Source organism: Nansenia antarctica (genome assembly GCF_963989245.1).
Source record: "Nansenia antarctica genome assembly, chromosome: 1".
Lineage (NCBI taxonomy): Eukaryota > Metazoa > Chordata > Actinopteri > Argentiniformes > Microstomatidae > Nansenia > Nansenia antarctica.
In genome coordinates, this window is record NC_137674.1 from 35,912,781 (window position 1) to 35,935,280 (window position 22,500).

The 22,500-nt window shown below is 46.6% G+C and overlaps 2 protein-coding genes across 1 annotated transcript in view; both read left to right on the forward strand.

Annotated features, from left to right (window-relative positions):
* The window catches only part of LOC308166724 (homeobox protein SIX6), a gene marked incomplete at both ends in the record, with an annotated part of 165,212 nt that overhangs the window by 84,082 nt on the left and 58,630 nt on the right, over window positions 1–22,500 (forward strand).
* prkcha (protein kinase C, eta, a) overlaps window positions 8,315–22,500 on the forward strand; it is a gene marked incomplete at both ends in the record, with an annotated part of 33,361 nt that continues 19,175 nt past the window's right edge. Inside the window, 5 exons of the mRNA XM_080541078.1 lie at window positions 8,315–8,665; window positions 14,066–14,129; window positions 17,166–17,319; window positions 17,830–17,864; window positions 18,409–18,491. Of these exons, the coding sequence (XP_080397204.1) occupies window positions 8,315–8,665; window positions 14,066–14,129; window positions 17,166–17,319; window positions 17,830–17,864; window positions 18,409–18,491 (687 nt within the window). The remainder of the gene's footprint in view (window positions 8,666–14,065; window positions 14,130–17,165; window positions 17,320–17,829; window positions 17,865–18,408; window positions 18,492–22,500) is intronic.

Below are 22,500 nucleotides of genomic sequence, written 5' to 3' on the forward strand. Positions count from 1 at the left end.
TAGTGTAATAATCTAGTACCGGCATCAACACAACATAGGTTACGACATCTTTTCACAGAACCCTCCCCGCCCTCTCCTCCTCCCCGGGTTCGGGAGGGGGGGGGTTCGGGGTGTGTGGGTGGGGGGGGCGGTGGTGACACAATGGTCAGCAGCACAGTATGCAGGCTTTTGAGCGGGCTCTGTTTTTTGGGGAAGGCGGGGGCGGAGGGTGGAGGGGAGGGCTGGGGGGGGTGGTAGGGGGGTGGGGGTGAGGGGGGGGATCCCATCAGCCCTTGGCTGAGCCCTTAATGCGGCCCTGACGCCTGGCTGGCCAGAGGCCACGCTGCCCCACATCTGGAGCCAATTACCTCAGGGGGGTGGGGTGGGGGGGCTGTGACAGAGGCAGGGAGACCTACCCCCCCCCCCCCCCCCCCACGCCTACGCTCTGCTGTCCTCCACTCAGGATAGCCCAGTCTCTCTCACACACTCACATTCCTCTGCTTTTCACAAACCCAACTTTTTGCTCTCTCTCCCTCTCTCTTTCTCTGTCTTTCTCTCTCTCTCTCTGGCTCTCTCCTCCCCTTATTCTCTCCCTCCCCCTCTCTCTCTCTCTGTCTCTCTGTTTCTCTCTCTCTGTCTCTCTCTCTCTCTGTCTCTCTCTCTCTTTCTCTCTGTCTCTCTCCTCCCCTTATTCTCTACCTCGCCCTGTCTCTTCTCCTCCTCTAGCTCTGCCTCTCCTGTCTCAATCTATCTCTTTTATCTGTCTTCTTCTCTCACCCCTCAGTCTTATCTGCTGAACGACCATCCTGTCTTCATATAGAAAGGCTGTCTTCATCCCTCACATGAACACTGTGATTGGAAAGTCAGAAGTAATTCTCTCTCTGTTCCTGTTCTCTAGGAAACTACACAAGTCTCAAAGGATCGAAAGGGGGGGGGGGGCTCATGAACTGACATGAACACTCTCTCTCTCTCTCCCTCACTCTCTCTCTCTGTCTCTCTCCCTCCCTCTCCCTCCCTCTCTCTCTCTCCCTCCCTCCCTCTCTTTCTCTCTCTCCCTCCCTCTCTCCCTGCCTCCCTCTCTCACTCTCTCTCTCTCTCTTTCTCTCTCTCTCCCTCCCTCCCTCTCCCCTCCCCCCTCTCCCTCTCCCTCCCCCCCCACCCCCCCAACCTGCACCAATTACCGTGCTCCCTGTCCCAGCGGCAGAGAGCTGGTCTGAAGTACAGACGTGTGAATAAAAGGACACTTAGCACCAAATCAGCTTTTATGAGTGTGATTTATGACCTGCTGGAACCCCCCCCCCCTCATCTAAAGGACTGCTTGTTTAGTTTCACAGGGGGGGGGCCTTCGGGGGGCTCCGGCTCCGTAGGGGGGGGCGGCAAACATTTTCTTCACTCCTAAAGATTCTGCCAAGTACCGAGCATAAATTCACCTTGTCACAATTTACAAATGACCCCAAAATAATCCCGAGAATAAGGCCTCCCCAGCTGATTCTGGATGTTTATGGTAGCTAGCTAGCTATATCTTTAGCTAGCTACCATGTATGTGTTAATCTTGACATAGATCCAAAGCTCTATGAGGAAAGAGAGTTTGAAAGCTTCCCCACTGCTGTCAGGACTGCAGTCACTCCCTATCTCCCGCCGTAGACTGAAGACCTCCATCTCTTCAGGCTACACCTTAACTGTCCCTCCTGAGACCTCTACATCCCCTCTACCCCCCTGTACAGACCGCCTCATCCCCTCTACCCCCCTGTACAGACCTCTCCATCCCCTCTATCCCCCTGTACAGACCTCCTCATCCCTTCTACCCCCCTGTCCATCCCCTCTACCCCCCTGTACAGACCTCTCCATCCCCTCTACCCCGCTGTACAGATTCTCTACTGTTACTATATTAAAAAATGTATGTAAAAAGAAGAAAAAGAGAACCTTCCTTCTTCTAGCATTGTGACTGCCAATGGCCCCTGGCCCAAGGACAGATGTTTTTTTCTTGCGATGACTGATGGATAGATGATTCACATACTTACTCAAATATATTTGTTGTAAGTCTCTTTTTGGATAGTTCTCTCTTTGGATAAAGGCATCTGCTAAATGCCAAAAATGTAAATGTAAATGAACGACTGTACATATATACAGTAGGAATAACAACACAGAAACAGTTCTGAGGTAAAGGTTCTGTTAGACCCGGGTTCTGCATACACCTCTGGGCTCTCTAACAACCCCTGGGGGAACAGAACCGCATGGCATGATGGGTAACGGTGTCGTTGGTCCATTGGCTCTGTGAGTGATGGAGGTAGCCCAGGGTGGGGGGTGTGGGTGTGGGCAAGGTGGTGGTGGGGGGCGTGGTGGTGGTAGTATACTAGCCCCGTGGGCCTTCTCTCACCAGGTCAACACACACAGAGGGGGCTGCTGGGAATGGGTCTCTCTCTCCATACCTAGCCCATATCCCCCCCCCAATTCCCCATTGTCCCATTTGGCCCAAATGCTATGGTTTATTAGCTGCAGCTATAACCCGTGTACCTGGGCAGAGAGCCAGAGGATAGAGCTGTCCCAGGTTAGAGGAGCATAAATACAGACCTGTGGGACTGTGGAGGGAGTGGAACACTACAGGTGGCAGACAGTCGCTCCGTCATACGGCCCATAATGCCCTGGGGCTGTGTCACTGGAGGGGCGGTGGTGGCTAGCTGCTTCTGTGTTAATGTGTACAAGGACGTTAACATGCCGTTAGAGAGTTAGCACTGGAGGAGAGAACTAACCGTGTGTGTGTGTGCGTGTAACGTGTGTGTGTGTGTGTGTGTGTGTGTGTGTGTGTGACGTGTGACGTGTGACTGTGTGCGTGTAACGTGTGTCTGTGTGTGTGTAACGTGTGTCTGTGTGCGTGTAACGTGTGACTGTGTGCGTGTAATGTGTGTCTGTGTATGTGTAACGTGTGTGTCTGTAACGTGTGTCTGTGTGCGTGTAACGTGCGACTGTGTGCGTGTAACGTGTGTGTGTCTGTAACGTGTGTATGTGTAACATGTGTGCGTGTGTGTAATGTGTGTGTGTATGTGTAACGTGTGTGCGTGTGTGTAACGTGTGTGCGTGTAATGTATGTGAGAGAGCGTGATCGTTGTGTTTGTGATGCTAGCTCCTGTCATGCAAGAGTAGCCTACATACTCTCAAGTTTTAAAGTGCCTTAAGTGTGTGAGCATAACTCAAACTCTGGGCAGGACAACAGCTGTTGGGAGTAGTGAAAAACGGATAAAAAAGCAAGAGAGTAGAGGAGATATATAGAGAGGAGTGGGGGGGGGGGGGGACAGTTGGGAAATCAAACAGACCAAACAAATCATCCTGCAAGGTCGTAAAAACGCCATCCGTGGCACCAGTGAAATGACCCCTGTGAAAAAAAAAAAAGACGTGCAGTAGCCTAGGAAGAAATACCTCTGTCAAAGATGAGGAAGTAGAGTAGGTTTACGGTAAAAAAAAAGAAGTTGAGAAGTAACCAAATGAAAGACTGACAGAAAGTGTGTAGCGGGGAAAGATGACATCACTGACAGTCTCAGCCTGCCCTCTGCTGGACAGAAATAGTTGGGGGCCTTAGGGATATTTTGGTGCAAATTTGTGCAAAAGCACCAAATTTGGCCTAGATGTAGCTCAGAGTATGCTCTAGTGATTTAGCCATGGCGCCCGAGCCAACGACCGCCATGGTCGCCAAATCAATATGGCCGCCCTCTGAAAAAGGTTTCGGCTATAACCTTTGAACCAAAGGAACTAGAAATGCAAGCCTGGTGTCTATTTTATGTTTTTTGACTATTAGAAACACATTAGAATGCTTATATTCATGATTGGGTGTGTCTGGACCCCTAATTTGCATAATGCCATTTTTTTGTTTTGTTTGGCTTTTGGGTCAGGTCGATTGGCAAATGTCAATGTCCTTGCTGTGACGTATTGCGTTGGTCTTGCAGGTGTGATGGGTGCCGCCAAATGCACTTCTGACATTGACATTCTCGGTTGCTGGTTGGCATCTTCTGTATTAGCTGCACAGGGTTTGAGGAACTCTGGACCATGGAGGACGATATCATTGAACACTCGTAAGGGTTCAGCAACAGATGTTGTGAGACAGTTGGACAGGAAGGAGCCGTCAAATGTGTGGGCTCGTTGTAAGTAGTACTTGTGTAAAACCAAGGCGGCCCTCATCAACAGAATTGCCTCATCCTGAGCCAATTGTTCCTCTTAGCCACTTGTTCCTTGTTTGCGATGTAGGTTTCCCTCCCCTTCTGGTGTTCACTCTATTCAGGCAGATAGCTGAGGAGATGTTGCTTGAATGTTGTTGTGTGGGGTTCATAATCAGACACAAACACCTGTGTTCTTTCATAAGGTTCCTGTAGAGTTGCCGTAATAGGAGATTGTGAAGGAGGATCTGAATCCTCAACCAGAGCAACAATTTGTGCAATAGTTAGATGGTCAAAGGTTGTCCCCCACTCACTGGTAGATGCTTCCCCTTCTGACACCCTGGCCTGGCAGTGTCATGAGATGCTTGCCGTTTTGCTGCATATCGCAACATGAGATACCATTTGGCATGTAGTACACACCTGCTGCGTGCACATTGGAAGCTTGTGTAACTAATCTACCAAGAAGCTAAACATTTTTACAGGATTCTGCCCAGCTTTTCAGATTGGAATCAACATTATCTGTTACTGTCTTGTGAAGGTCATCCATATCCTCCCCCTCACATAGACTATGACACAATGAATGCCACAGGCTTTGGGTTGACATGATCGAAGCTTTTTAGGACTCACTACTAAGGAGGAGCCAACGTCATACTTTGGAGCCCTTTTGACACGACAACTACTACAGTAGCTTCTACAGCGTTTGTGATACATAGCATTATGTGTTTTAAGCGTTGCTGCAATACCTGAACCGTCATTCAACTGATCAATTGTAACATTAACAGAAGAAGGAAGAACATTAGCAATAGCTAAGAAATATTTTTTTCCCTTTCTAGTGATACAAGTCCTTCATTTTTGGGTCTTTGCAATGGTTCATCAGAATCTCATTGGCAGAGACAGCATAGGTCCCAATTAATGGTCCCGCTACTAGAGGTAGAGGTAGAGGCCATATTGTGATGACATAATACATGACTTACGTAAGATTGAGAAAATTGTAGCCTACATGTTGTCGTTGCAGGAAATAGTAGTTGTAGACAGAAGTAAAACAAGACAATAGGCTACCTTATTTTCAGCATGTCTCCTATCAATTGAAATTATAAGAATGCATATATGACAATGGGCTGTGTTCGTGTAAACAGAAGAAGGCATCAGTCATTGTTATCTTGATAGCTAGCTACTGTAGAATATTACAGGCTGGCTCCACTACTAGCGTTGCGTCACCTCGCCATCGGTGTTGCATTAACTTGACGTTGTACCTGCTCGTCATTTGTTGTATATAAAAATATAGATTTTTCCACCTCAAGTATCAGCCGTTCGTCATCCATTTCTGCAACAAGCTTCAAGCACCTGTGGTGATTCACAATTCGCAATAGCTGCAACCAGGCACAAGCTACAGAGTAGTTGGCTACGAGCATTTTCAATCTGGTATCTTCTCTATTAGTGGATTAACCGCTGTGGTGATTTAACTGATGATAAAAAGACATCAAGTAGACTACAAACAGAGCAAAACAAGAAAACAACACCAGAAAACAACCAATATACAATTATAACCAACAATTAGCTAGCTTATGTTGTGAGGTGCAGAGAGCGGGATCCTGGAATTATTGTAAGATTATGAAAATGACTGATGATGATGAATGATGAATTATAACTTACGTGAGGAAGAAAATAGTAGTTGTACTGTAAACAGCTTTTTAAAATTCAAATTCAAATTGTAACTGTCTTAAGGTTCACGAGGTCTGGCCCTCCCACATGCTCCCCAACATTCAAAATGAGTCAATATTGGATTTTTTTTTTTTTTTGTTATGGTAAAACTCATTTTCGGGGAGCCGCCATCTTGGGAATGTGCAAATTAGGGGCCCAGACACACCCAATTATAAATATAAGCATTCCAATGTGTTTCTAATGGCCAAGAAACATAAATAAGACACCAAGTTTTTATTTGAAGCTAATTTGGTTATAGCCAAAATTAAGTTATAGCCAAAACCTTTTTCGGAGGGCGGCCATATTGATTTGGCCGCCATGGCGACCCCAGTGGTCGCTGGCTCGGGCGCCCTGGCTAAATAATTAGAGCATACTCTGAGCTACATCTGGGCCAAATGTGGTGCTTTTGCACAAATTTGCACAAACATAGCCTCATATAGCCCTAAGGCCCCCAACTAAAAGGTGCATTGCGCCACACATGAAAAACTCGAATAGTAAAGAAATGCGTTTTTGAAAAAGATATCGAAAGTGAGACTAAATTATCACTAAGGATGTATTAAATGTCTCTCCCCCCAAAATTGATATTTCCATTAATGATGGACTAAACTGTATGTAGTAGGCTATCAATGTTCGTTTTGGTTGACTGACAACCATGACCATACATTCATTATTTAAGTTAGTGATGTTGATCACCTGGAGTGGTTATTACGAAACACAGATAAACAAACCATAATCCTTTCAGTCACCCTTATCAACCCAACTGTCCCCTTCATAAGGGGCAAGTTCAAGCTGTTGTTTATAAGACAGCCTATATATCCCAGAGATGTGTAAGAACCATGTTAAAAGCTTTGGCTTTTATGACCAGTTCCCTGCCCTGAGATTTGTGCCTCTTTATTTGAAGCAGCTGGGGGAAAGAGATGTGGGGTGCTGACATTTGCCAGAAGAGGGTCAGGGGTCAAGTCTAACACTAATAACACAGGACTTTGATCGTGGCATTTATGGATGGACTAAACTCTCCCCCCAAAGCACACCACAGAGAGATAGAGCGAGGAGGAGGAGGAGAGGATAAGGAGAGAGAGAGAGAGAGATAGAGGGGGTAGGAAGGGAGGATAGGGGGAGAGAGAGAGAGAGAGGGGGGGGACTGGGGACAGGGGGAGAGAGAGAGATTGAGGATAGGAGGAGAGAGAGAGAGCGCAAGAGAGAGAGGGAGTGAGAGAGAGAGACAGACAGAGAGAGAGAGCGAGAGAGATAGAGACAGTGAGAGAGAGAGACAGAGACAGAGACAGAGACAGAGAGGGAGAGGGAAACTAATGGCCTCATCTCACAGTGAGTTATGGTGGATATACAGGGGGGGCGTGACTGAAGCAGACACAGGCTCTGAGACACACAGAGAGGGGTCAAGTAGAGGTCAAGTAGAGCGTGGAAATGAGGGCAGACAAGGAGAATGTGTGTCAGAGGAAGATATTCAGAGACAGGGAGGGGTCAGAGAGGGTCAGGGCTGGAGTGGAGGTGGGACTGGCCCGTGTGTAAAATCATCATTTGCGCTTCGTGACGTTTACGGCTCTCCTGAGGCTCTCTGCCAGAAGAAGAAAACTCCTCCTCGTTTCAATTCGCTCCGTTTTAAATTCTGAAATATTGTTACTAGCATAAATTATATAACTTCAGCTCTTATCCTTTCAACAAAAAATGTAAAACATCCGTTTCTTGTGACTTTAGAGTTACTATAGTCTTAGTTATTTTCTACAGCCGCAGTTGTCCACATCTGCGCATTGAGGGGTAGAAGTCTATGGTTATCTGCCGCACCATCGGTCACCACAAGGGAGCGCTACTTCCTTATTAGTGGTCAAACAGGTGAGTCGGTACCTGCGAGGCCACCGCAGTGCACCACGGTCATTGTAGTCCTTAATGTGTTTCCTCGCAGTTTTAACGAATTATGATTAGAACTTAATGGAACTACAAACCTCCAACACGGGATTGACAGACAGGAGACGACAGTAAACATTCTGTCTTGAATGCTGCAGAGAGGAGAATGGAACCCCGTTTTTAAAGCGTTTACTGGAAAACAAAAACGGAGCTATGAGGAACTTGTTTAAATTCTCGGCGTGTTCTTCCTTTTTTCAACATCGCGCTTCCCTGAAGTAGATGTGTTCTCGGCATTACGACTGTCTGCTCTTTCCTGGAGGTGGAGGCTTTTCTTCGGCGGTGGGGCTTTCGGGGAGGCGAGGTCGTTACGCAGCAGCAGGGTAGATCTGGGTCATTACGCGCAGAGCGCAGCGCGCATCACCTGCAGATGCTTACGGACACAACAGCGATGTGACTTAACTCCAGAACAGACGGACCACCAGATCTCCTTTTCTATGATCTATCTATGGTATCGAGGATGTGTTTTCATATATTTTTAGCACAAGCGTAGTTTGAACTTAACCCCTTTTATTTCTCGGGTTTCTTTTTTTTCTTTTAATGTATTAATAGTGAGGTAGAATAAAAATATGAAGTTCAACGGGTTTCTGAAGCTTAGGATCGGTGAGGCGGTTGACCTGAAACCGACCACCTTTTCTCTCCGCCACTCTGTGCTGTTCAACAAAGCGCCTCCCGCCCTGGATCCTTACATTGTGATCAAAGTGGACGAGTACAAGATCGGACAGACCCACTCCAAGCAGAAGACCAACAGGCCGACCTACAACGAGGAGTTCTGTCTCAACGTCAACGAGGGCAAGCTGATAGAGCTGGCCGTCTTCCACGACGCACCGATCGGCTACGATGACTTCGTGGCCAACTGTACCATCCAGTTTGAAGACCTGATCAAGACATCGAACACAGAGGAGACCTTTGAGGGATGGGTGAGTTGGAGTTTACTCTCAATGTCTTGTTGTGCCCTGTGGGGATGGACTGTGGATATGATTTGCCCGATCAGCTTTGCTTTCTTTCTGTTTTTGTTATTCACTTGAATTCAGTTCTTATGTCAGCATAATTAGGTCAAGGATATTCATGATGATTCATGATTCATGATGATTCATGATCACTCTGGGTGTCTTTGACACAAGCAAAGCACAGACAAAGCATAAATGCGCTTCGATCCCCGGCTGGCCACGTCGAGGTGTCCTTGGGCAAGACGCTGAGCCCCCGAATTGCCCCCAATGAGCAGGCCGGCGCCTTGCGTGGTAGCTTGCCGCCATTGGAGTGTGAATGTGTGTGTGAATGGGTGAATAAGAGGCCATTGGAATAAGGCGCTATATAAGTGTAGTAGATTCAAGCACTTTGAGCTACAAGGTTTGCAGTAAAAGTGCTATACAAATAACAATTATTATTATTTACCATTTGGTGGTAAACTGGCCAGGGAGGGATACGTGTCCACTCATAGTGCTAATAGAAGCTCTATCCACTCATTTCTTTGTCATGTCTTTGGACAGGGTAAGTGCTGGCCTAGGCAGCTGCAAAACTCACCACCTCCCCCTCCACAAACACACACACACACACACACACACACACACACACACACACACACACACACACACACACACACACACACACACACACACAAGCATTCAGCATTCAGCATTCTCTTATTTTCACCTCAGCACTGCAGGCAGTTTCATGTTTAGCTGTCGCCTCTCAGAAAGGAAGCGGCAACAACAGCGAGAGGTCCGAACTCACACACACGGCTCTGCAGCGCAGGCTGCTCTAACGTGTTACCCTGCTAGCTGCATGTCAGGCTGCTCTAACGCGTTAACCTGCTAGCTGCATGTCAAACCCTCCTAGCTGCATGTCAAACCCTCCTAGCTGCATGTCTCCTAGCTGCATGTCAGCCTCTCCTAGCTGCATGTCTCCTAGCTGCATGTCAGCCTCTCCTAGCTGCATGTCAGCCTCTCCTAGCTGCATGTCAGGCTCTGCTAGCTGCATGTCAAGCTCTGCTAGCTGCATGTCAGGCTCTGCTAGCTGCATGTCAAGCGTTGCATTGTGAAGTGGGCTTGAAACCACAACACGGTAGCAGCATTTGCAACTTTGCATTGGCACCCTGTGACTTGGCCTGTGCAAACAAACGGAGCTGGATGATAATACCCTATCTTACTGCGTCCTGCTGCCCCAGGTAAGCCTCTCTGTGAAGGTGGAGCGGTGTGATACAGAGAGAGAGAAAGAGAGAGAGAGAGAGAGAGAGAGAGAGAGAGAGAGAGAGAGAGAGAGAGAGAGAGAGAGAGAGAGAGAGAGAGAGAGAGAGAGAGAGAGAGAGAGAGAGAGAGAGAAGGCATTCCTTTGATTTCCTACATAACAGTTTACTCTCAGGTTAATGCACATCGCCAGGGCGAGCCACGTCATGCTCACTTCCCCTCCTGCAGATTCCAGAAACTTCTCTGTCACCTCAGAGACCTCAGAGACCCACTCCACTAATAGTTTCACTCCTGGTTCACACTTTCAGTCTTGGTGAGGCGAGGGGCAACAAGAATGTCAGTAAAAACAGGTGGAGCAGGTATGGTGACTGACTGTGTCCCACAGGACTCCACCACCATCTTTCTCACCTTTTTAAAATCGTTCTATTGACAAAAGTGTTGTGGAGAGACTATAATAACGTGAAGAGACTTGTTTCAACTTCTCCGAATGGACCGACTGCCACCTGCACCACACCGTAAACAAACAGGATATTCAAACTTAATACAATATTCAGAATATTCAGGATTAGTAGGCTATTATCCAAACGCTGCTATTATAAAGCCTCAGAAGAGATATTATGATACTGTTATGCAGTGGTCTGACACCCTCAAAATCTTGGACACATTCTCTTATCGTTATGCCAAAAACATTTAACAAGACAAAAGCAGCATCTTGGCCCTAACATTGTTTTGCAAAACAGACATGGAGATCGGAGCGTTTATCAGATAGATCTAAAAACTGTGTTTTGTTTTTTTTTCTCAGTTGCTTTGTTGGCTCTTCCAGAGTAAAAGCGCTGGTGGCTGAGTCAGTGTCACACTTGGAGAGGGAGGGAGAGAGAGAGAGACACACGGAGAGAGAGAGAGAGAGAGAGAGAGAGAGAGAGAGAGAGAGAGAGAGAGACACGGAGGGAGGGAGGGAGAGACACGGAGGGAGAGAGAGAGAGAGAGAGAGAGAGCAGAGAGAGAGCAGGCCTCCACACGCCCACACCGCTGTTTACTGCTGCGTTCCCACCGCCTGGTTTACGCTCCCGGGGGTTCCTCGTCTCTCCACGTCCTATCTCACCTTCTTTGTGTTTCTGGTGTCAGTTGGCTCACTGCCATACACTTTCTCTGTCTCTCTCTCCCTTCCTCTCTCTCTTTCCCTCCCTCTCTCTCTTCCTTTCTCTCTCTTCCTCTCTCTCTCTCCCTTCCTCTCTCCTGCCCTCTCTCTCTCTGTCTTTCTTTGTCTCTCTCTCCCTCTCTCTCTCTCTCTCTCTCTCTCTCTCTCCCTCTCCCTCTCTCTCTCTCTCTCCCTCTCTCTGTCTCTCTCTGTCTCTCTCTCCCTCCCTCCCTCTCTCTCCCCCTCTCTCTCTCCCTCCCTCTCCCTCTCTCTCTCTCCTTCTCTCTCTCCCTATCTCTCTCTCCTTCTCTCTCTCCCTCTCTCTCTCACTCCATATCTCTCTCTCTCTCTCTCTCTCTCACCCCTCCCTCCCTCCCAGACTGTTTACTCAGCGTAAGCTGCACCTCTGTACGTCCCTATGCTCTGTACGTTAATTTGTTAATAGGATTACTCAAGCACACAGTGCAGTTTGTGAGGGGGGGGCAGTAATACCTTTGTCTCTCCTGTTGCGCTCCATATCTTAATGTTCTGCTTAAGTCAGCGTCACAGTGTGTGTTGTTTCACTACTGTGTAATTGCGTAACGCTACAGTACAACAGTCCAGGGATCCCCCCCCCTCTGTCGCTGCTCCACAGAACCTTGACCAGCCGCGCCAATCTGCAATGTAGCAGAGTGAGGAGCAGGGTTGCAAAAAGTCCCGTAAGTTTGGGAAAAGTTTCCGATAACTTCCAAGTTTCCGTATGGGTTTCCATATGGAAAATGTGGACATTATCGGAAAGTTTCCCAAACTTACGGAAATTTTCTGCAACCCTAGTGAGGAGCTGTCGTGCCAAATAGCCTACTGTCCGGGTGCCAAAATGAGTCCGGGTGATGTAATCAGATCTTTCAAATGCCGTGACGCGTTCATTTCTATGCCGACGCTAGCATTCCTAGCATGCTAATGTCACAAGTAATTCTTTACACAAATGTTACCGAGTTGGCTAGTGTAGTAAACAAACCCACATCACATCAGCCAAACTAATGATAAATATAATTCCAATCATAGCTAGCTAGCTAACGTATCTACTTATCATCTTCTAGCAGCAAGCCAGTCATTAGAGTAGACTGAACCATTACTGTCCCAAATGTACATCTGATAAGTCAGTAAGTAAGCTTGCTAGCTAGCTAGTTATGATTGGAGTAGTATCCAGTTATGGAATTATATTTAATCACTACCGGTACTTTGGCTAATGTGATGTGGGTTTGTTTGCTACATCAGTTAACTAGCCAACTCATGTAGCATCGGCACAGCAACGAACGCGAACGGTGTCCGAAAGACCTGATTACATCACCCAGACAAATGTTGGCACCCGGACACTATCTGGAAAGCCAGAACCCTGGTGTTAGGACAGGCACTGAGTGTGTGAGTGTCTCAACGTGTCAAACACAAGACTGCAGATCAGAATAGAACCTTCCAGTCATGTCTGCTGTGGCTCAACCTCATGTGCATCCCCCACCCCCTCACCCCACCCACTCACATCCCCCACCCCCTCACATCCCCCTCTCACATCCATCCCCCTTTAGCATCCAACCAGAAGTGCAAATAGTGATATAAGGGCATGATATAAATCGAACAAGAATGGTATTGATAGGTAACTATGTAATATACAGTATGTGCAGAGGTAGTGTTGTAAACATCAGTATAATTTAGAGGTAGGCCAATGTATAGTTATGAGCTATGAGAGTGCAATGTACGACTAGAATATATAAATTATTAAACAGAGCTGTGTATATATATATACTGACCCCTGCCCCCCCACCCCCCTTCACTTCCTCCACTGCTACATGCTTAAACGGGGAGTTCCTTCTTTTGCTTTCTAAATTGAATGCGATTCTGTCATCATGCTATATACATGCTCCACCCACCACAGCACCCACTATTCTGGGTACGTAACATTTCCACTACCTATTGTCGGTCCATATGAGTGATATTGATACTGTTAGCTAGTTAGCTAGTTAGCTAGCTAACCTCAGTTTCCATTCAGAGGGTTACAGTACGGCCTACGCACTCCCTGAGGAGTCATACTGTAGTTTCACTATCTGTGTATCTGGCTGTGCCTAGCCTACACAACCCGCCTGCCTGCCTGTCTGTCTGCCTGTCTGCCTGCCTCCCTCTCTGCCTCTCTGTCTGCCTGCCTGCCTGTCTGCCTGACTGCCTGCCTGTCTGCCTGCCTGCCTGCCTGCCTGTCTCTGTGTACAGTTCTCAAGAAGTGATTTTCAGCTGAGCATGTCAGGCTGTCAATTAGCGTGTTGAGCTGAGCCGGTCAGACCTGTTTGCTCTCTGCCACATTGTTCACATTCTCCCACTGGTGCGTCAACACTCAACTATTCACAAACACATGCCTATATTGCTGCATAGCATAGCATATACTCTTCCATGGGAAATGTATGCATAGCATGTACACACAGCCATAACACACACACACAGCCATGGAGAATGCATGCATAGCATACACACAACCATAGCACACACACAACCATAGCACACACACAGCCATAGCATTAGCATACACACAACCATAGCATACACACAACCATAGCATACACACAGCCATAGCATACACACAACCATAGCATACACACAGCCATAGCATACACACAACCATAGCATACACACAACCATAGCATACACACAACCATAGCATACACACAACCATAGCATACACACAACCATAGCATACACACAACCATAGCATACACACAGCCATAGCATGCACACAGCCATAGCATACACACAACCATAGCATACACACAGCCATAGGATACACACAGCCATAGCATACACACAGCCATAGCATACACACAACCATAGCATACACACAGCCATAGCATACACACAGCCATAGCATACACACAGCCATGGAGAATACACAGTACACCCCCGAATACACGCTTTCATATACTTTCTTATACTATACACATACTTTACTATACACATACTCTTGTGTTTGTGTCCAGGTTGAACTGGAGCCGGAGGGGAGGGTGTTCGTCCTCATCTCCCTCAGTGGATCCTTCCTGGATGGTAAGGTGTTCTCCTCCTTATCTCCTCCTTATCTCCTCCATACCTCCTCCTCCATATCTCCTCCTTATCTCCTCCATACCTCCTCCTCCATATCTCCTCCATACCTCCTCCATACCTCCTCCATATCTCCCCCATATCTCCTCCATATCTCCTCCTTATCTCCTCTATACCTCCTCCATATCTCCTCCTCCATATCTCCTCCATATCTCCTCTATACCTCCTCCATATCTCCTCCATATCTCCTCTATACCTCCTCCATATCTCCTCCATATCTCCTCCATATCTCCTCTATATCTCCTCCATATCTCCTCCTCCATATCTCCTCCATACCTCCTCCATATCTCCCCCATATCTCCTCCATATCTCCTCCTTATCTCCTCCATATCTCCTCCTTATCTCCTCCATATCTCCTCCTTATCTCCTCCATATCTCCTCCATATCTCCTCCTCCATATCTCCTCCTTATCTCCTCCATATCTCCTCCATATCTCCTCCATATCTCCTCCTCCATATCTCCTCCATATCTCCTCCTTATCTCCTCCATATCTCCTCCATATCTCCTCCATATCTCCTCCTTATCTCCTCCATATCTCCTCCATATCTCCTCCTCCATATCTCCTCCATATCTCCTCTATACCTCCTCCTTATCTCCTCCATATCGCCTCCATATCTCCTCCTTATCTCCTCCATATCTCCTCCATATCTCCTCCTCCATATCTCCTCCATATCTCCTCCTTATCTCCTCCATATCTCCTCCATATCTCCTCCATATCTCCTCCTTATCTCCTCCATATCTCCTCCATATCTCCTCCTCCATATCTCCTCCATATCTCCTCCATATCTCCTCCTTATCTCCTCCATATCTCCTCCATATCTCCTCCTCCATATCTCCTCCATATCTCCTTATCTCCTCCATATCTCCTCCATATCTCCTCCATACCTCCTCTATACCTCCTCCTCCATATCTCCTCCATATCTCCTCCTTATCTCCTCCATATCTCCTCCATATCTCCTCCATATCTCCTCCATATCTCCTCCATACCTCCTCTATACCTCCTCCATACCTCCTCCATATCTCCTCCATACCTCCTCCATATCTCCTCCATATCTCCTCCATATCTCCTCCATATCTCCTCCATATCTCCTCCATATCTCCTCCATATCTCCTCTATACCTCCTCCATACCTCCTCCATATCTCCTCCATATCTCCTCCTTATCTCCTCCATATCTCCTCCTCCATATCTCCTCCATACCTCCTCCATACCTCCTCCATACCTCCTCCATATCTCCTCCATACCTCCTCCATATCTCCTCCTCCATATGTCCTCCATACCTCCTCCATATCTCCTCCATACCTCCTCTATACCTCCTCCATACCTCCTCCATATCTCCTCCATACCTCCTCCATATCTCCTCCATACCTCCTCCATATCTCCTCCATATCTCCTCCTCCATATCTCCTCCTTATCTCCTCCATATCTCCTCCTCCATATCTCCTCCATACCTCCTCCATATCTCCTCCATACCTCCTCCATATCTCCTCCTCCATATCTCCTCCATATCTCCTCCATATCTCCTCCATATCTCCTCCTCCATATCTCCTCCATACCTCCTCCATATCTCCTCCTCCATATCTCCTCCATACCTCCTCCATACCTCCTCCATATCTCCTCCAGACCTCCTCCATATCTCCTCCATATCTCATCCATACCTCCTCCATATCTCCTCCATACCTCCTCCTCCATATCTCCTCCATATCTCCTCCATATCTCCTCCATACCTCCTCCATATCTCCTCCATATCTCCTCCATATCTCCTCCATATCTCCTCCATACCTCCTCCATATCTCCTCCATATCTCCTCCATACCTCCTCCTCCATATCTCCTCCATATCTCCTCCATATCTCCTCCATACCTCCTCCATATCTCCCCCATATCTCCTCCATATCTCCTCCATATCTCCTCCATACCTCCTCCATATCTCCTCCAGACCTCCTCCATATCTCCTCCATATCTCCTCCATACCTCCTCCTCCATATCTCCTCCTCCAGACCTCCTCCATATCTCCTCCAGACCTTCTCCATATCTCCTCCATATCTCCTCCATACCTCCTCCTCCATACCTCCTCCATATCTCCTCCTCCAGACCTCCTCCATATCTCCTCCATACCTCCTCCATATCTCCTCCATATCTCCTCCATACCTCCTCCATACCTCCTCTATATCTCCTCCCTAGAGTCTAACTGATATTGCCTTCTATCTCCTTTCCTCACCTTCTAGTCAGTAGTTTAGTCAGTAGTTTGGTTCGTCACCCCCACCCCTATACTGTAGTTCTCATGCTCAAGTTCCTGTTTAATCTGCTGTCACAGCTAATAGGCTGCTGTCTGCTATGGTTGAAGGAGTGTGCGTGTGAATGCGTGTGGTTGTTTGTGTGTAAATGTTGCTGATGTGTTTGTGTGTGTCTGACCAGGATCTCTGTGTGTTCCTGTTGTGTGTCCTGTTCTCTTCCGCTGTTGGGTTTTCCACCCTGCTGGGATGGGGGTTATTGTCGTGTGGGAGGGAGGGAGGGAGGGAGGGCGGGGGGGGTCAGGTTCAGACAGACCCGTAGGGGATCTGTTCTTGACCCGCTCTTGACTAATTTCCAGTTCAAATGACGGTATTGTTTACATATTCCTATGTCTGTGGTAAAGAGACCGTGAAAGTTGCTGGCTGTTCTTTTGTCAATCAAGAAGGTCAGTTGATTTATGACACACAAACATACGTCAGGCTTTGGTGATGGCTATCAGTATTTAATCTTCATTCAGGTGGTTTCACACACCCTGCTGGTGTGTCTATGCGCAGGGCCTTTGTGTGAAGCGACACCACTGTCTTGTCAAGAATAAACAACACAGAAGATGTAGATAGACAATAACTCCTCACACACTGGGTTGAAATCGGATCCGAAAAAAACGCTGAAATCCATGAAAATTAGCTGATCTGTGTAGATGTGTGTGTGTCCGTGTGAGGTCACGTGTGGTCTCTCTGTGTCCCTGGTCAGACGAGGCCACAGGGAAGCAGAAGGCGTATAAGCAGTTCACCAGGAAGCGGCAGGCGGCGGTCAGAAGGAGGATCCACCAGATCAACGGACACAAATTCATGTCCACCTTCCTGAAGCAGCCCACCTTCTGCTTTCACTGCAGAGAGTTCATCTGGTACACACACACACACACACAGACACACACACACACACACACACACACACACACACACACGCACACACTCACACACCTTCTGCTTCCACTGCAGAGAGTTCATCTGGTACACACACACACACACACACACACACACACACACACACACACACACGCACACACTCACACACCTTCTGCTTCCACTGCAGAGAGTTCATCTGGTACACACACACAAACGCACACACACACGCGCACACACTCACACACCTTCTGCTTCCACTGCAGAGAGTTCATCTGGTACACACACACACACACACACACACACACACACTGTTAACACATGCAAACACTCACACACACACACACACACGCACACACATGCACGCACACGCACGCACACAGAGTTAACACACACATACAGTATTGTATTGTACATTTGCACAGAACAATATGTGTACAGTTTGCCTCAAGAAATTCCAGAATGTGTTTGCTGTTGTTATATCTGTTGTTATATCTCTGCTTCCTCTCCAGGGGCGTGTTTGGAAAGCAGGGCTACCAGTGTCAAGGTGAGAGGCCTTCAGGTGACACACACACTGTGACCATCCCCCCCTCCACTCTCCCCTCTTTCTCTCTCTTTGTCTCTCTTTGTCTCTTTGTCTCTCTCTCTCTCTCAACTCTCTCTCTCTCACTCTCTCATTGTCTCTCTCTTTGTCTCTGTCTCTCTCTCTCTCTCTCTCTCTCTCTCTCTCTCTGTCTCTCTCTCTCTCTGTCTCTCTCTCTGTTTCTATTTCTCTGTCTCTCTCACTCTCTCTCTCTCTCTCTACCTCCAGTGTTCTCTGTCTTCTTGATCTACTTTCTCAGTCTATTCTGTCTCTATTCTGTCTCTTTCACACCTCGTCTGTGACCACCAGCCCACTCAGATAGGAAGTGAAGATGCTACACCGCAAAGGCTGCCTCTGCTCTCAGGCGGTCTATTATAGAGATGGCCTCCATCTCACAGCCCCCCCCCCCCCGCCCCCCCCCCACCTCAGAGGCTGCCTCTGCTCTCAGATGCTGTTGTTTTCTAAGCGCTGCTGAGTGTCTTTGTGTCTTTTTTGTTTTTTTCCCCAGTATGCACCTGTGTTGTTCACAAGCGATGTCACGAGCTGGTGGTGACGGTGTGTCCGCGCATGAAGAAGCCCGCCATGGAGCCGGTGAGACACCAGGGAGGGTTTACCCTTTCAGACCAGGGAGGGTTTACCTCAGAAACGCTGTTACACAACGTCACAATCAATCAATCAATCAATCAATCAATCACATTATTTATATAGCACATTTAAACATGACACTTGTCAACCAAAGTGCTTTACAGTAAAAGTACCTACTCCTAAAGTGTAAATAAACAGAAAAATAAATAACCAACAGAACAAAAGCGGAACAACACGTCAAAAACAAACAAGGCAAGAGTCAGGGTGAGTCAGGGAACGCTAAGGAATACAGCGTTTTGAGCTTAGACTTAAAGGACTCAATGGAGGGGGCAAATTTGATGGACATGGGGATGCTGTTCCAGAGGTCAGGGGCTGCGACAGCAAAAGCATGCCCCCCCTAGACTTAAGGTCACAGAGAGGGATTACCTCAGAAACGCCGTTACACAAGGCCATGTTGCTACACCGCTATGACACTATGGTGACATGACACTGCTGACATGCTGTTGTCGCAACGACAAGCCGCTGTCTGTTGTGGGACGAATGTCTGATCTTTGCACAAGCTGTTCCTCAGTGTTCGTTGTCTCGTAGCGATCTAAACAAACATATATATACACACACTACCTGTCAAAGGTTTTAGGACACCTCAAGTTTTTATTGACTTTTTTGGCAGTTTAATGTGTCACTGTACTTGTAGAACAAATAAACAATTGTAGATAAAAAAAACTGTTCTGTTTAACACAATTTAATCCAACTTTTTGACTCATCAAAGTAGCCAACTTTTGCATATAACAGCTGAACACACTCATGGCATTCTTTCTACAATGGAAATCAAACATTGTTCAGAAAGTTCTTCCCAACACTGTTGCAGAAGTTCCACAAATGTCTCGCACTTGTTGGCTGCTTTGCTTTCACCCTTCTGTCCAGTTCATCCCAGACCAGCTGGATGTGGTGTAAGTCTGGAGACTGGGCTGGCCATTCCATGATTTGAAGACTACCGTCTTGTTCTTTTCTGCTAAGGTAGTTCTGACATAGCCTGGGGTGTCTTTGGGTCATTATCTTGCTGTAGGAGGAACCCCTGACCAACAAGGCGTAGACCAGAGGGTTGCATGGTGCTGCAACAAGCTGTGGTAGACCTTAAGGTTCAGGAGGCCAGTCACTGTGCAATCACCGACTCTAGATCCAGCAGAAGAGCCCCAGACCATCACGCTTCCACGCTTGACAGTTGGTGTCAGTTGGTGTCAGTTGGTGACAGTTGGTGTCAGTTGGTGACTATCACGCAAGCTCTCAGAAACGTGACGTATGTTTCTGTTGTGGCTTCGGGTCTGCCTGACCTCTTCCTCTCAGAGTTTCCTCCAGTTTCACCTCTTCGTAGTGTAGGAAACTGTACTCACTGACACCTTGGCTTTCTCTGCAATCTCTCTAAAGGAAAGACCTACACTTCTCTGTGTTATAATGTCATATAATAATCTCTCTGTCCTTCTGTCCCTTGTTAATTTCTTTTTTCTCGCCATTATGATAGCAGTAGACTACTTCCTGCAGTGCAATTGTTCAAATAATGCTTCAGAGGGTGTAGTAACACAGTCTGTTCCAACCCTACTTTTATAGAGACAGAGGGTTTGTAAGTAATCAACAACAATTTACTTCCATTGCTGCAGAAAAGCTGTAAGTTGTTAACCCATTACTTCTTCCCTGAAAAATGATTTTTTAATAACTTTTTTATACAAAATATTTGGGCCTGTTAATACCAATCAATCATTGCTTGAATGCCACAGCCTATTTGAGTATTGTTGCTGACCATGTGCATCCCTTTATGGCCACAATGTACTCGTCTTCTAATGGCTACCTCCAGCATGATGATGCACCGTGTCACAAAGCAAAAGTCGTCTCAAACTGGTTTCATGAACCTGACAATAAGTTCAGTGTTCTTTAAAGCTTGACACTGCACCTGAAACACCTGCAGGAATTGTGTGATGCAATCAATGTGTGATGTCATCATGGACCAGAATGTCAAAGGAATCTTTACGTCTTGTGGAATCAATGCCACGAGGAATGTTTTGAGGCTGTTTTGAGAGCAAAGGGAAGCCCTACCCAGTATTAGTATCGTGTTCCTAACAACGTGTTCAGTGAGTGTGTGTAATGTATATGTGTGTATATATTAGATACAGTATGACAAACAGATCCTTATTTACCCCATGTCAACATCACTAGAAGGACTGACAAATGTCAGATTGTTGGAGAGCTAACAAGCTGTTCGTCAGCGTGCAGTGTGACGCTAGCTCATTGGACAGACGGCTGTCGCTATGAGACAGTGACTGCATTTAAATTTTAAATGCACCATATTCCTGTATTAAGCGGCATATGCTCTGTTCTAGATACACTCGTTCGCCATTTCTTCTCGCTCTTGTCTTCCAATGTTGAGGACAAAGTGGATCAGCAGGAGTGTTGTAGTTAAATTGTGGTTCAAAAGCGCAAGTAGGAGAACACAATAACGGAGGGCTTTTTTGGAAACAAGCATTATGGCTTAGCTGTGGCTTAACGCCCGCTCAACGACCACAACCAAGCTACCAACACTAATGTTACTATAGTAACAACTATTGTCCCGCCGAACCACGGGAATATGCCAATTAACATGTACACAGAATATTCCAGTTGCTACAGCCTACAGCCATGGAAACACCTTATTCAGAATATTACAATAACCTGAATATTGACCTTAATCGGAATATGGTGTGCATGTACGCAGTCATTGAAACAGCCCTACCTCACACAGATGTACCACACACATGTACCCCACACACATCACACATGTACCTCACACAGATCTACCCCACACACATGTACCACACACAGATGTACCTCACACAGATGTACCACACCCAGATCTTAATTTAACTTTATCTTCCTGTTTGTGTTGAGTTGTCCGCTGAGGCTGAACGCAGTGGGCCGACCGCATTTCCTCTCAGGCAGAATAGGTGGTACATTTCACACTGTGTGTTTTAGCCTGTAGGCCTAATAGTGAAAATACCACCCCTCATCCAGTATCAAACTTAGCTGAGGTGCTGGAACTGAAGAGTATCAGTAGAGTGCAAAATAACAGCATCCGCACACTCAAACACTGTGCAAAAAAACATAGTTTATTGCAAGCTTTCAGGCATGTAGGCCGACAAACGTATGATTTTAATTATACAAAACTGACTTTGGGAGATGAGATTTAATGAATATTTCTTCAGTGATTGTCTGGAAAAAGCTTAAACATTATGTCACATCATACAAATATATGCACAAACTGTACCACTGTGCTATGAAGGAAAGGAGAAAAAAAGGAACTTACTTTACAAATTTAACACATGACTGAGCACAGCGAGCTACGGTTGTTAGAGAACTGAACTCACAGCGCCCCCTGCTGGCTAGTTTGGTTTATAACACTCAACATCTAGACATGGATCCATTCATTCACGCCTTCAGCCTCAACTTGTCACTTGTGTCCTGTATTATTGTCACTTTTTTATTATCTTGAATTATGCCTGTTGTCTTATTGTCTTGTGCTGCAATGTCAGGAACTGAAGCCTAAGAGTTTTACCCTCTGGTGTAAGTAAGAGTTATGGAACGAGAAGCCGTGGTATATCGTTGATATTGGCACAGCTAGCGGGGTGGTTACGTCGTTACACCATTCTAATGTATTGTATGTATTGTTCTATGTTGACGAGTATTTCTGTTTATATGTTTGTTTTTATTCTTGCCGGGGCCTCTTCATTGAAAATTAGAATTTGTTCTCAATTGATTTTATCTGGTTAAATAAAGGTCAAATAAAAATAAATAAAAAACCCCTAGCTGTGCCAATATCCACAATATACCACGGCTTCTTGTTCCATAACGCTTTTATACAACAGTTACCACATTTATCTATCAATATTTCACAGAAGAAAGACAAGACAAACTTTTAATTAATATATTTTAATGGAACTATGTTTTATTTTAAGTGTATTCATCCGCTGAACAGTTGTTTATCGGTTGC